The sequence below is a fragment of the Ursus arctos genome, unplaced genomic scaffold (genome assembly GCF_023065955.2).
Source record: "Ursus arctos isolate Adak ecotype North America unplaced genomic scaffold, UrsArc2.0 scaffold_29, whole genome shotgun sequence".
NCBI classification, from domain to species: Eukaryota; Metazoa; Chordata; class Mammalia; order Carnivora; family Ursidae; genus Ursus; species Ursus arctos.
The window spans coordinates 27,764,830-27,779,410 of NW_026622974.1; the positions used below are offsets into that span (position 1 = coordinate 27,764,830).

The 14,581-nt window shown below is 43.9% G+C and overlaps 1 protein-coding gene across 1 annotated transcript in view; it reads left to right on the forward strand.

Annotated features, from left to right (window-relative positions):
- The window catches only part of CD109 (CD109 molecule), a 129,171-nt gene that overhangs the window by 25,063 nt on the left and 89,527 nt on the right, over positions 1 to 14,581 (forward strand). The window contains exons 4-5 of the mRNA XM_026507073.4: positions 3,269 to 3,499; positions 9,456 to 9,581. Of these exons, the coding sequence (XP_026362858.2) occupies positions 3,269 to 3,499; positions 9,456 to 9,581 (357 nt within the window). The remainder of the gene's footprint in view (positions 1 to 3,268; positions 3,500 to 9,455; positions 9,582 to 14,581) is intronic.

Consider the following 14,581-nt stretch of genomic DNA (forward strand, 5'->3'; position numbering starts at 1 on the left):
GAGGGCAAGATGGTTTTAGTCAAACCAGATTAGTTCCTTGCCTACCAAGGGATCTTTTAAAAATTTTTATTTATTTTTATTTTATTTTTAAGTGAACTCTACTCCCAATGTAGGGCTCGAACTCAGAACTCCGAGATCAAGAGCCACATGCTCCACTGACTGAGCCAGCCAGGTGCCCCTCCCCCCCCACAAAGGACCTTTTTGGGTGTACCTTCCTTCAATATCCTGGACAAAGAGCAATCATTTCCTCAGAAAATTTGCATTTATGTATACACAGAATAGACTTAGCATAATGAGAATCTTGCATGCCCAACTCAGATGCTGATCGATACTTTGCTGATCAAAGCCCCTTGATGTTGTACACTCCCAGACTCTTGTCCTGCTGCCAGACAGTGTCTACCTGTGGGAACTGAATCTTTCTCCAGCCATGTGCTCTTGGCTCAGCACACAGGAATCCCAAATCTCTGTGGGTAAATAGTTGGTTCTTGTATAAGAGGTATGGAAATCTCTGATAAGGAAACCTCTTTATTAACAATTCTGGGAACTCTTTCAGTAATTGTGACCCCAAGAAGGCAGAAAGCAATTGATCAGCAGGAATTCAGGAGCTTTTACTTCTGGTGTCCTTTCCACTGTGGGGAGCAGGTCACAACCCATCCTAGGTCTGGTACAGAGAGAAACTTTCATAGAGAGTGCTTAAAATCCACGGTGTTTTCTTCAGTCTCCTCATTCTGCCCCTCTACTGTTAACAACAGAAAGGTAAGGTCTCTACTGCAGCTCCGGATCTGTAGTGCCATGTAGAGTGAGTGGGGACACCCCCGGGCATTTAGTGATGCCCCATGGCTTATAGAGTCACCCTGGTCTACTGATACACCCAGTTCACTTGTCATCTCTGAATTTCCAGCTCTGGGATTAACACTAAGGCTTTGAGCATCCTGAATTACCTAAATCTTACGTATGCGAGAAGGGGAAGGAAGGTTTCTAATGGGCAGTTGAGAAAGCAAGTTACTCGGGGTAGCTGAAACGAGCAGATAGTTTTACCTCCTCTTGAGGCAGTGCCAGCTCCCTGCAGGAGGATGGAGGAGGGCACAGGGAGAATGTTTTTGGACACATTTTCTGTTACTTCTGCTTCTTTAACTCTTTGGTATTCTCGTGGGTAATGGGCCTCTTTAGTTTTGGGCCTCTGCATCATTAATTTGCCATAAATCTTCCATCTACTATCTGTTCTGGAGCCTAAAAATGATCCAACTATATCCAAATCAGGAAAAACAATCCTATCAAATTTCATATTTTAAACATGAAGTATTTATGAATCTTTGCCGAATGTAAGTATATGATACGCTGGCATATACAGTGTCCTGCTTTTAGTATTAAGATCTCTATTTAAAAGACTCTGAGAGCTGAAATACCATTTGAGAAAGTCGAATATAAGAATGCAGGTTCCAAGGCTAGACTCCCAGCCCTACAAGGGCACACATCTTTGATTCCTGTTGAATCCCAAGGACTTAGAATGACCTGGAACTAGAAGGTGCTCAATAAACGTTTATTAAAGAAAAGCAGAAATCGGCACTGGAAGTTATTTGAATGTGATGCTGCTGTTTATTTTTTCTAACTTTTTATTAAGAAATTTGCAAATATACAAAAAACTTGAAGGAATTTCGTAGTGAACCCTTCTATACCCACCACTTACAGTCTCCTATTAACATTTTACCGTATTTTGCTTTATGACATGTCCATCTATCTGTCTCTCCATCCATTAATTCATCTTATTTTTAAAATGTATTTCCAAGTAAATTTTGGACATCGGTACTTCTCTCCCTAAATATGTTTTGCTGACCATTTTATTGGTGCTTTGTTACATTTCCTTTGTGTTCTTACCCATCTCACTAGCTTTCAGGTAGTTGCTGTGACAGGAAGATCTCTGCGCTTGCTGTGGACAAAACTTATTTGCAAAAATGAGTCAGAATTTAGTTTTAGAACCACAGGTTTATTAACACAAAAACCAACTGAAAGTCAGGTATGCCATTTGTCCATTGTGTGACTGATTATCCCAAAGCTTTGGCATAAAACAGTAATAAACTTTTATTGCTTCTCACAATTTCTGTGGGTCAGGAATATGAGGAGTTGGACTGTTCTGATCTGGGATATTACAAGGCTACAGTCAAGATGTCAGTTAGACCTTCAGTCACCTGCAGGCTTCACCAGGGCTGGGAATCCTTTGTAAGGTAGCTCATTCATTATGGCTGTCAAGCTGGTGCTGGGTGTCGGCGGGAGGCTCAGTTTCTCCCTATGTGGGCCTCTCCACAGGCTTCCTACTTGTCCTCATCACATGGCAGCTCATTTCCCTCAGAGTGAAGAATCCCATAGAGAAAGAGAGAACCAGGCAGAAGCTATTCTTTCTATGACGCAGCTTCATTCTCTTCTTGAGAAGCAAGTCCCTAAGCCTGGAGAAGGAGACTCTACCTTTGGAAGGGTAGAGAGTCAGAGAACGGTCAGACATGTTTCAAAGCCATGCATGGAAGCTTTTATTAGAGTAGCGTTGCTCATTTTTGGTTTGCATCTCTGCTTGTGACTTGGAGCGACTTCCCAAACTCCTCCGAGCCCCAGTTTCCTTGTTTATAAAACAGTGTTAGTAAGAGCACCGCCTGAAGGATTGTCGTCAGATGAAATGACACAGGTCACGTAAACTGCTGAGTACGGGCCTCTGGCCTGTTCCTGCTGGAAGGAAGGAATTCGGTTAGTAAGCGCAGCAGGAGAGTGGCAGTGCCCCCATCCTTCCAGGGACCATGACCCGTGATGTGCAGGGTGCCGGAAGCGCGCGCGCGTGTGTGTGTGTGTGTGTGTGTGTGTGTGTGTGGTAGGAAAGAGCTCGAGAGAGAGTACCGCAAGGAAACGAGTCTTGTGCAAAGGTGCTTTTCACCAGTCGACTGCCTCAACTAGGGAGACATGGAAAAAAAAGTTGAAAGATGTTAGATACCCCGACCCACAGTGACTGTGAGGAAGAATTTGCACTTGGAATAGGAAATGACTAGGTGACTGCTGCTGAACCCTCCATTCCAGGAACCCTGCAATTTAGCTGGAGAGAAAACTACAGGATGTTAGGAGGGAAAACAAATTGTTTAATGTTGGTGCCTAGGAGGGGCGAGTTTTTCAACATGGCAATTACTTTTAATAATACTACAGATTGAAATGTTCTAGTCTGGCTTATAATTAAAAACACTTTTAAGGTAAAATGAGAATGTCATTTGTCTGATCTCTTTATTTTCTCCAGCTACCTCTGAACAGTGCAGATGGGATTTATGAGCTGCGTGTAACTGGACGGGCCCAGGATGAGATTTTATTCTCTAATAGCACGCGCTTATCATTTGAGACCAAGAGAGTGACTGTCTTCATTCAAACAGACAAGTCTCTATACAAGCCAAAGCAGGAAGTGAAGTTTCGTATTGTTACACTCTTCTCAGATTTTAAACCTTATAAAACTTCTTTAAACATTCTAATTAAGGTAAGTGCCAGACAGAAATAAAGTAAGTTCAGGTCATCTTACTGAAGCTGTCTTCGAAGTCCTGCTCATGTTTTAGAATTCACCATGGATAAGCTTCCCTCCCACCATGAGAGTGCTGTCTCTCGGAGCGGAGATGGTAGAACAATGGGTTCAGAGCTTAGGCTCTGGAGTTGGCCAGCTTGGGCTCCAGTCCTCGCTTCTTTGTTGATTAATTCATTTGTTAAACATTTATTGAACTTCTTAGTGCAGGGCCCTGGGATGGGGCAGTGAACAGAACAGATTAAGTGCCCTGCTCACATCAAGCCTATATTTCAGTGAATAGTGTGGAGACAGGCACTAAATAAACACATAAATATGTATATGAAGTGGGGCGCATGGGGCCTGGGTGGTTCGGTTGGTTGAGCATCCAACTCGATCTCAGCTCAGGTCTTGATCTCACAGTTGTGAGTTCGAGCCCTGCATTGGGCTCTGCTGGGCAAGGAGCCTAGTTAAAAAAATATATATATAAAGGAATTGGTGTGTGTGTGTGTGTAAGAGAGAGAGAAAGTGAGTGTTTATGTTTGCTATTTTCTCTACGGTTGTTAAGGAAGTCCTATTTGAGCAGAGAACTCAAGGAAATAAAAGAATGAGCCCATGCAGAGGGAACAGCTGTGTAAAGGCTCTGAGGTGGGAACTTGTTAGGTGCATTGGGGGATAAAGAAGCTGATAGTGTCCCAGGGAGTGAGGAGATGAGGTGAGATATAGGTAGGTGGGTTGGAGGAGGGGTCATACAGAGTCTTCTTATGGGTCATGATACGGACCTTGGATTTTACTCTGAGTGAAATGAGCATTCACTGGAGAATTCTGAGGATAGGCATGATGTGATTTGGCCTATAAAAGGATCACTGTCTGCCCTAAGAAGAATAGATGCTACTTGTGTGACCTTGAGAAAATTAATCTCTCTGAGCCCGTTTTTTTAATTTCTAAAATGCGTGAGATAATCCAAGTAAAACATTTAGAATTATGCCTGCCGTAGAGTACATGCTCACTAAACATTAGCTGTTAGGCTGACGGGAATCCCCTTCAGCAGGGTGTCACGTGGCCTCTGCTCCTTGAACGCTCTGATGGTCTGGAGGCAGCATAGTTACACTGAGTTCTTTCCGGTGAGAACCAAGTTGAGGGCAATTGAGATCTGGCTGGACCTGCTTTTCTGCATTTACGCTGAGGAGAATATGAGACATTTGATCACTACATGGAAATAGGCTGGTGACCAACCCATCCCAGTTTTCTTGGGACTCTCTTGATATTACAACCGAAAGTCCCTGGTCCTGGGAACCCTCTTGGTTACCTAGATGTTCTGATGAAGACTACAGTGGAAGTCAAGTTCAGGCTTTTTTAGTTCAGTATCTTCCTACTTTTAACTTCTTTGTTGTTATACATTAAACTAAAAAACAAACAAAAATCCAGCAAACAAACATGTATACAGGTGACTTTGAGCCAGTTTGTGTCTGTAGTAAATACAACATCGGTCGGCATGGTTCTTCTCAGTGCATAGTTCCTGAATTTCCAAGAATTGCGGCTCTGTGAATTCCTCCCTTTGCTATGTATTGGAATGTCTGTAAAGGAGGTTGATGTAGTGAATAGCATTTTTTAAAAGAGATTTCATTTCATTTATTTATTTGAGAGAGACAGAGCATAAGCAACGAGGAGGAACAGAGAGAGAGGGAGAGGGAGAGAGAAACAGACTCCTTGCCGAGCAGGGAGCCCGGCGTGGGACTCAATCCCAGGACCCTGAGGTCATGACCTGAGCCCAAGGCAGACGCTTAACCGACTGAGCCACCCAAGCTCCCCAGTAAATAGCATTTCTAAATTCAAGTAGCTCTCTAAGCAGGGTTTTACGGACTGCATTTATACCGTCTTTCATTATTTATCCACATATAATGAGAACTTACTAAGTGTTAGGTGGAGGACTTGGAAGTCAACATCTGCCTGTTTCTGGCTGTTTCTCTCCAGTCTGCCTCATTCTACTTGTGGTAATAAAAGTCCGCACTGGATAAATTGCCTGTTCTAGGCATTAATCCAGAACTAACCCTGCTGATGCTGGACAAACACCTCGCAGGAGTTTTTGTGAGAATTAAGTGAGATAATGTAAGTAAAGCATTTAGAACTGTGCTGGTCTGGGCATTTTTATTATTTTGCTTCCCTGTGCTGCTTTCGCATCGCCTTTGAAACCTCCGATTTGTACTCTTGGGCTCTTCTCTCCAATTTTGAACTTAGCTTGCACGTTTGGCTTTCTCAGAAGTGCTCAGAGAAATCTCTCGTCCCTAGTGGCCTGGCCAACGTGTGGCCCTCTTGGTCAGGGGAGGGGAGTTTAGATTTGTTAGGATTCCACCTGGAACCCAGAGTGTTTGGGCACAGGTGACTGGGCGGGAAGCCCTACTCTGCTCTGTGCATCTGGCCAGTGAGGCTGGGGTACGAACTCTGGTCCAGCTGCCTCCTTCCCCGTAACTTGCAGAGGCCAGATCAGAGCTTTGATGCCCACACTGCTGTCCTCCTTCACCTGAAAACAGTCATTTGGGCCAGACTGTGATGTTTTCTCCACCTTTCAGTGTGGAATAGTTGGTTTCTTGGTAGTGCTTTCCAGGAAAAAGAATTTAGTGTAATGAAAGAGCCCTTGACTTGAATCCATCTGTACTCCCTCGTACAGCACCACCTGCAGGGTACGGTGGAGAAGTGCATCCGATGGCCAAGAGGCTGACTTCTCAGGACCCATCTTGCCCAGTCAAGAAGACAGTCAGTGATACTGTCACAACGATGTAACAGGACAGACGGTAGCTACACTCGTGGTGAACACAGCATAAGGTGTAAACTTGTCAAATCACAAAGTTGTAAAAGAAAAAGAATGGCTGTAGGGTGTAGCTAAAATATTGATTGTCACAGCATATGCAGGGGTGCTCAGTGGTTTGTTTTTGTTTTTCTTGTTTTTTTTTTTGGTGTTTTTTGGTCACTGGGTATTATTCATTTTGCCTGCCTCGGTAACTGACCTTCTCAGGATGAAAGGGCCTTCAGAGCCCTTTTGGCCGTGGTAAAAACATGCCCTAATTCTGACCTCCTCCAGCTAATCTGGGCTACCTCTATGGAAATAAGTACGTTCGACACTGGCCTGGCAGCTGGCTTAGCTGGCTTCTGTCCTCACTTCCTTCTCGAAGAAGGTGTTGCTCCTTGTCCAGGTGAATGACCTTGCATAGGGAGAGGTGCTGTTGCCTGGGGGATAAATCCTGTGATTGTGGCCTGACACTGTGGCCTGGAGCAGCTGTGGTAAAACCAGGACCTCATCCGTGGTGAGGTGAGGGGGCCCCCTTGTTCTTCAGTTCTACATGCGAGACAGACACGAGGTGCATAATCCAGGACTTTGATGAGTGGCAGAAATTCTCCTTGGGGACACATTCTTCAGCCAGGGAGCTTGTTGCTGGAGACAGTCTGGCCCAGGCAGTGGATACTGTGCTGAACTGAGGCACCTGACAGAGATCGAGAGTCATCTAAAGGTGACTCAGGGCACAAGGGGTCACTTTTCCAGCACCTCTCGCTTGTGGCTGTGGTGGCTGGGCCAGGGACACTGATCAGGTGGTACCTGACTGCCCTGTGTGCGACCTTGCAGGAGATGCTGACGTGCGAATGCTGGGTTCTGCTGTGATGCCACCGTGCATGGCCCGTTTGCATCCTGATGTGTGAAGACTTCTGGTGTTTCTACGCTCTCTCTGTTTTTGGTGACAGTTAGGCCTGGGTCTGAGACATTCTTGAGCAACCAGTGAATTATCTCATTCACTCCCAACCCTGCAAGTCCTCGGGGTACAAAGTCATCAAAGACTCCATTTAGCACTTCCTTTGTTTGCAGGGCCGTGGCCCCACCTGGGAGAAATGTGCACCCTCACCAAAATAATGCATCAGCAGAGTATGAACATTCCTTTCCTGAGAGTTTAAATAACACTGGGAATTATTGTTATTTTTTTACTTTTGTCAGACGGACCGAAGAAAAATGGTATTTTTTTGGTTTTCACTTGCATTCCCTTAATTATTGGACAGCATATATTTATTAGCTATTTGTATTTTTTCCTTTGTTTTTGAGCATTTAAACTGTGTGGGCCTCCCCTGCATGGTGCTATGGCAGCCACAGGAGAGCCCACTGCTGATTCCAATGCCCGTCCCAGGAGTTTGCCAAGGATGGTGACCTGCTTAGTCTTGACTCGCTTTTGGTCTTTGGTTTTAACAATTAGTTTCTGGCTTACCAGACTATGCCTTACTCAGTTCTCGGCATTGTACTTACCTCTGACTTTCGCATTCTCCCCCACTCAGGAGGAGAGGTTTCTTCTGGCTTCTAGTAACTGAGCTCACCCACTACCTCTGGTCAAAGGATAGAGAATAAGAATATGGGAAAATATTTGATCCCTGCTCTCAGGAGCTCACAGTCTAGTTGGGAACAAAAAACCGCATATATCACCCATGAGTACCTTACAGGAGTACCTTCGCCCATGAGTACCTTCTGTACTCAGAAGGGGTAAACGCCAGATGTACTGGGGGCTCTCCCGGAAGCGGCCATTTTATCTTTGGAGGCATGGACAGGAGGCCTAGAGCTTATTGCACGACTGGACAGGAAGGGAGGGCATTCTGTGCAGCCATTGTAGAGGCCTCGATACCTGGGCTTCTGGGGGTGAACTGCAAATAAATCTATGTTTGGAGGCAGATGAGCGTAGAAATGTGGCTGGAGTCAGAGTCCTCAGTTCTGTACCCTATGTAAAGGAGTGTAGACCTCATTCTGTAGGCAAAGAAGAGCCAGCATCACCTAGTGGTCCAGCATCAGGATCATAGCCCCTGTGTCTTCACTGCCCGTTGTATGTCAAGAACGGGGCCAAGCATGTTGACCACTTTGCCTCAGTCTGGGATTTGTGTTTCAGGTGGGTAACACTGTCGGTGGTGGGGACGGTGTCTTGGCAGGGCTACACTGGAGGAGGTAGATGAGTAGTAATGGTTAGAAAACAGGATGTGGTAGCTGGAGGTGAGGCTAGAAAGGAGGAGGCAAGTTAGAGATTAAAGAGACGGAGTTGACAGGGCCGGGGATGTGAGGGGAATCTGGGATGTCTGCTGGCTTGGCTTGGATGAATGCTGCGTGAGGAGATCGTTGTCTGAGAGAGTATGGGAAGACTGAAGTGTTTGTCACGTATCCCCTTGTCTAAGCATCTCTCTGATACATTTTGCTGGATTAAAAGGCACATGGGTTTGGATCCTGAATTCACGTATTACTTACAGTTGAGTGCTTACTGAACCTCTCTAGGAATCAGTTTTCTACTATAATGTGAGGACAGTCCTCCCCTGGGGGACAATTATAATGATTTTTTAAAATTTTTATTAAAGATTTTATTTATTTCTTTGACAGAGAGAGAGCACAAGCAGGGAAAGCAGCAGGCAGAGGGAGAGGGAGAAGCAGGCTCCTCACTGAGCAGAGAGCCCGACATGGGCTCGATCCCAGGACCCTGAGATCATGACCCAAGCTGAAGGCAGACGCTCAACCAACAGAGCCACCCAAGCACCACTAGAATTATAATGATTGAGTGACGTGTGAGTTGTAATGATAAGACGGAGTGCCTGACACTTGGTGGACCTTGAGTACACAAGGCCTGTGATCTCTACAGTTAACAATAACAACACAGGTTTGGTGGGGTACACATCATTGTGTTCCATGTAGAGGGAAATATGGTACCAAGAATTAAAAGGTGGAGCAGAATAAAGATGAAGCATATGAGAAAGGAAGAAATTTTGATTGTCTCTTGTCTAGTAATACATAGCCGACGTTTTCCAAAAATGATCTCTGTTGCCATATTTTGGATGTGCCCGGGAGGGTGCAGGGCGTCATTCATGACCAGATAGAATACACGTGCACACGGCAGTCTTTATCTAGTAACGTGTATGGTTTTCATTGTAGGACCCCAAGTCAAATTTGATCCAACAGTGGTTGTCAGAACAAAGTGATCTTGGCGTCGTTTCCAAAACTTTTCAATTATCTTCCCATCCAATACTTGGTGACTGGTCCATTCAAGTTCAAGTGAATGTGAGTATCAACATATTTTTTAGGGGGAATGCTAAAATGATTTAAATAGGTCCGGTGGGGAAATACCTCCAAAGTCATTGATTCATTGAACAGAAAAATGTTAATCTGAATGTCTAGACAATTTAAGTGGTTTATTTTTAATTTACTGTGTTTATCAATGGGTCAGCTTTCATTGTAACAAATTAGAGTTTTAGTCACTACTGCTTTTTAATGTAATATAATGTTTGAAGGTTAAATCATTGCATTTTAGTGTAAAACTGATTAAATAATATTTATTTTACTTAATACATACATTGAGTATTTTAAAACTAAGCAATGAATACATAGTTATTGTTTGGCAGATTTTATGTCTCTGAATAATGACTCCTGATGAGATTGGACTAACCTACTTTATTTTTGTTTTAAAAAACACAGTGAGTTTGGGAGGTGGGTGGGGGATGGGATAATTGCGTGATGGGCGTTAAGGAGGACACTTGATATAATGAGCACTGGGTGTTATATGCAACTAATGAATCACTAAATTCTACCTCTATAAGTAATAGTACAGTACGTGTAAACTCAATTGAATTTCAATTACAAAATTAAAAATAAAAACCACAGTGATTTTAAACAACCACACCAATTTTCTGTTCCCCAGTCCTCCTCCTTTCCAACTTCTGTACCTTCTTTCTTTCTTCGATGCCAGCTTTTGTAGCTCTGAGACCTAACAGGGCAGGCACACGGTTACGCCCTCATCTCTCTGCCTTAGGTTGTCTCCTGAGTATCACTGTGTGATGTTTGAAGACTCATGGAATATTTTCCCATTTTCTTTGATATTTATTAAAAAATATATAAGTATATGAAGAAGAGCTTTTAAAAATAGTCCTATTAAATAGCTTCTCACAGTTGCCATCTGGGACGGCAGTTCTTTGCTGTGGGCCTTGCCAGGTGCACTGGAGGGTGTTGAGCGGTATCTTTGCCCTCAGCCTGCTAGATGCCAGGAGCGGCTTTCCCTTCCCTTCAAGGGTGACAGCCAAACATGTCTACAGACATCGTCAGTGTCCCCGGGGGGAAAACACCCTTCTCTCCACCACTGAGAACCACTTTATTAGAAGAAATAGTCATTTGTTAGCCTAGGACCTTAAGTGAGATGAAAGTACCAAGGACTTCATAAATAAAAATTAAAAAAAAAATTTCCCCTTTAGTTAACACATTTTGGGGTGACGTCCTCAAAGCAGAACTAGCCCCTCCTCGCCAGCACGAGTTTTGAAACCCACGTAAAGAAGAAGAGTGCTGTCGGCCTGCGGTGCGGTTTTGCTGTGGAGACACATAGGCAACAAGAAAATGTGGAGGGGTGCTGGGGGGATGCGGGTGACGAGCCCTGGGAGGGCTCCTGCTTACAGAGGAGAGGAGAGTGTGTGTTTGGGAGACTTCAGAGAGAGAAAGCTGTGTGTAGAGGCAGGGAAAATGCAAGAGAACCTCACAGGTCTGGGGGTGTGGGAGAAGTTTGGTGTTCCTGGCACGTGTGGAGAATGATGGGAGTTGAAGATGAGGACATACACATGAGTTTGAGGGAGTTCGGGGTTTATTCTCAGTTCCCACCTTTGATTTCACTATAAACTCTCCGGGATCTGTTGTTTGTTTATCTATCCGTCTGTCCATCTTTCCATCTGTCCCTCTGTCGAATATGTGTTGAGGGCTTTTAGTGCGGTGGTGGATACAAGGAAGTAAACACGCAGAATCTCTGCCCCTGGAGACCATCGTTGTGCTGACGTGAAGAGTTGGGTACAAGCTGAATAACACAAGCATGACGGAAAAACAGGCCGCCAGCAGCGGACGAGCTGCAAGGTGCTGAGTCAGCGACATCTGTCCGGTGCTTCTAAGGCTGCGGTCTGACTTGCACTAGCGTGGGATAAGGAGGGTTTAGTTTTTTATTTTTAAATTTTATTTATTTGACAGAGAGAGAGAGAGCACAAGCAGGGGAGCAGCAGGCAGAGGGAGAGGGAGAAGCAGGCCTCCCCACTGAGCGAGGAGCCCAATGTGGGTCTTGATCCCAGGACACTGGGATCATGACCTGAGCCGAGGGCAGATGCTTAACCGACTGAGCCACCGGGGTGCCCCAAAGAGGGTTTATTGTAAGGACGAGCACTGATGCTTTTGGGGCCTTGGCTCCCTCTGTCTCTTGTGGCCTGTGTCATTCTCCTCTTGTTCTTCTCCCTACCTTTAAATCTGAACTGGTTGCAGGGGCTCCACTAAGTAACCATCATCTCAGAGCCCTACAAGCCAGCCTCTTCCTGGGCTTGCCTTGGGTCAGGTGTCCACTGTTGGCACATTCAGAGGCACCTCTGCACCCTGGCCAGGTGGGGTCACAGCCTCCAAGGGGTTAATTTGTTCAGTGAGTGGTGAACAGAATATGTACCAGAAGACGGAGGGCGATAGAATAGTGGAGAAAGACTTTGGAAGATGTGAGATCGTAGGTTGGAAGATTTACAGGATTTCTCATGCAGTGGTTTGTGGACTTGAACTGTCATGTTGCTTTGGTAGGAAAAAAAGACAAGGAAATGTAGGTGCTTACAAAATTCAAATAGTTGGCAAGATTTGGCCTTTGCCCGCCTCTAAAGCCTCGTTAAGTGCCACCCTTATCCTTGAACCCTGTGCTTTAGACATATTATGTCCTTTAAGTTTCTTAAACTCACAGTTCTGTCTGATCCCAGAACCTTCCCATGCTGTTCCCTCTGTCTGGAACACTCTTCTGTAATTCTAGGTGCTTGCTTTTGCCCCTTGGGCATCATCTAAAATGGCCTGATCCCTCTGGACATTTCCAGAGCACTCTGTGCTTCTCTTGGTTCATTCATGTCACTTTTAGTTCGTGGTACCTAACATACTGGTCTTTGGGGCTTGTTCGCATCGTTATCTCCGTGACTTAGCCCATGTTTTGCACTTGGATATTAGTCAGTATTTATTAGGTGAGTGTATTAAAGCTATATGATCATCATTTCTGTTGAACTAAATATAATTTCCCCTTTTCCACATTCTGTAAAGCATCTTCGTCTTTTAGAAGACAAGCATATTGGTCAAGTACTTATTATTGGTGATGTCTTTTTTCCCCCAATTTTATTGAGGTACATTTGACAAATAAAGTGATAGGATATTTAAAGTGTACAATGTGACTATTTGATATACATGCACATTGTGAAAGAATCCCTTCCAGGTGATATAATGTTAAGGCACACACACTAAGGGAAAATAAGCACGTTTATTAAAAAAAAAAAAAAAAAAAAAAAAAAAAAAAAAAAAAAAGTCCTTTAAAGGCCACCAGGGGTCAGTATAGTCAAAGAAATATTATGGGAAGGAAACCCAGACCCAGTCTTTGTCTCTGGTTTTTATCTTTCCGTGACTCCTGCATAGCGTTCAAAGACTGTTTATTGCTTATTATTAAACTCTTTTTTTCCCCAGCAGTGAATAATGACTATGGTGGAAATGTATTTATTATTTAAATAGTCCACCACGGTAAACTATATTTTTGTTTTTCTAAGGCAGTGACCATTCTCAGTATAAATCTCAGGGAGGAGAAAATACTTATTTCAGAAGAATGTTTGAAATTCCATTTGTCTCTAGAAAAAATATGGAATGATCCTAGTATTAGACTTATCAGAGCTTTGATTTGTAGTGACTGTGCAGATAATCAGCGCGGCATTCTTAAATCACCCTTTTTGCTAGGTCAGTAAAAAGGATCCTTTAGGTAAAGCACACTTGGTGGGTTCCTTGGCGTTTACACAACTGTAACATGTACCGTTATGTGAATGAGTCATTTATTATATGCTAACGTTTCTGGACTACTTACATTGCTTTTGACCTTCAAGTATTGCTTTTCACGTTCAGGATTTTTAATAATGAGTAGTTATTTTGATTTAGTAAAATTTCTAGGTTTTTAGTCTAATTTTTACCTCTTTTTTGTGCAGTATATAATGGTAGAGCATAGTAAGTTTGCTATATATTCATAGACCTGCATTTTTTACAATGCTAATTTAATTAAATTGCAAAGCCACTCTTGATGATAACTTTTAAGCTCTTTTAAAATTAGTAAAATTGAGTAAGAGCACTGATGTTTTAAAAAATTTTATTTATTTGAGAGAGAGAATGCATGAGCAAGAGAGAGCACAAGCAGGGGGGAGCAGCAGGCAGAGGGAGAAGCAGACTCCCCACTGAGCAAGGAGCCTGATGTGGGACTCGATCCCAGCACCCTGGGATCATGACCTGAGCCGAAGTCAGACGCTTAACCAACTGAGCTACCCGGGCGCCCAAAATCACTGATTTCTTATGTGTGCTACTTAGGCATGTGCTAATTTGTATACTTGCCTGAAATGTGGATAGTTCTTTGCTGCGTTGGGCACTGTGCTTCTCTTGCGAAGAATCACCATCCTTTCTACGTCTTCCAGCCTCCTGCCCCAACATCCTTTCTCCCTTAACTTCCAGGGGCCCTGTGACCTCCCCTCAGAGGGAAGAAGTTTATTTTAGCTCTAATACCTCTTCACAGAAGTGTGTTTTACAGAGTTGCTATATTTCAGGTACATTAGAAGACGGACAAGTGGGGAAATGTTCTCCAATTTAATAATCATCTTACAAATATCCCTTGGGCAGATAACTTGCTGTGAAAGTGAGACATTGCTTGTATTTTCATTTCTTTTTTTTTTTTTTAAAGATTTTATTTATTTATTTGACAGAGATAGAGACAGCCAGCGAGAGAGGGAACACAAGCAGGGGGAGTGGGAGAGGAAGAAGCAGGCTCATAGCGGAGGAGCCTGATGTGGGGCTCGATCCCAGAACGCCGGGATCACGCCCTGAGCCGAAGGCAGACGCTGTAACCGCTGTGCCACCCAGGCGCCCCTTGTATTTTCATTTCTTTGTAGTACTTCTCTAGGTGCCTTATCTCTCTAGAGTATCTGTCTCTTCACTGGTATCCTTGGCTCTCCCAAATAGTTGCACTTTTTTTTTTCATTTTTTAAAATTGTGGTAAAATA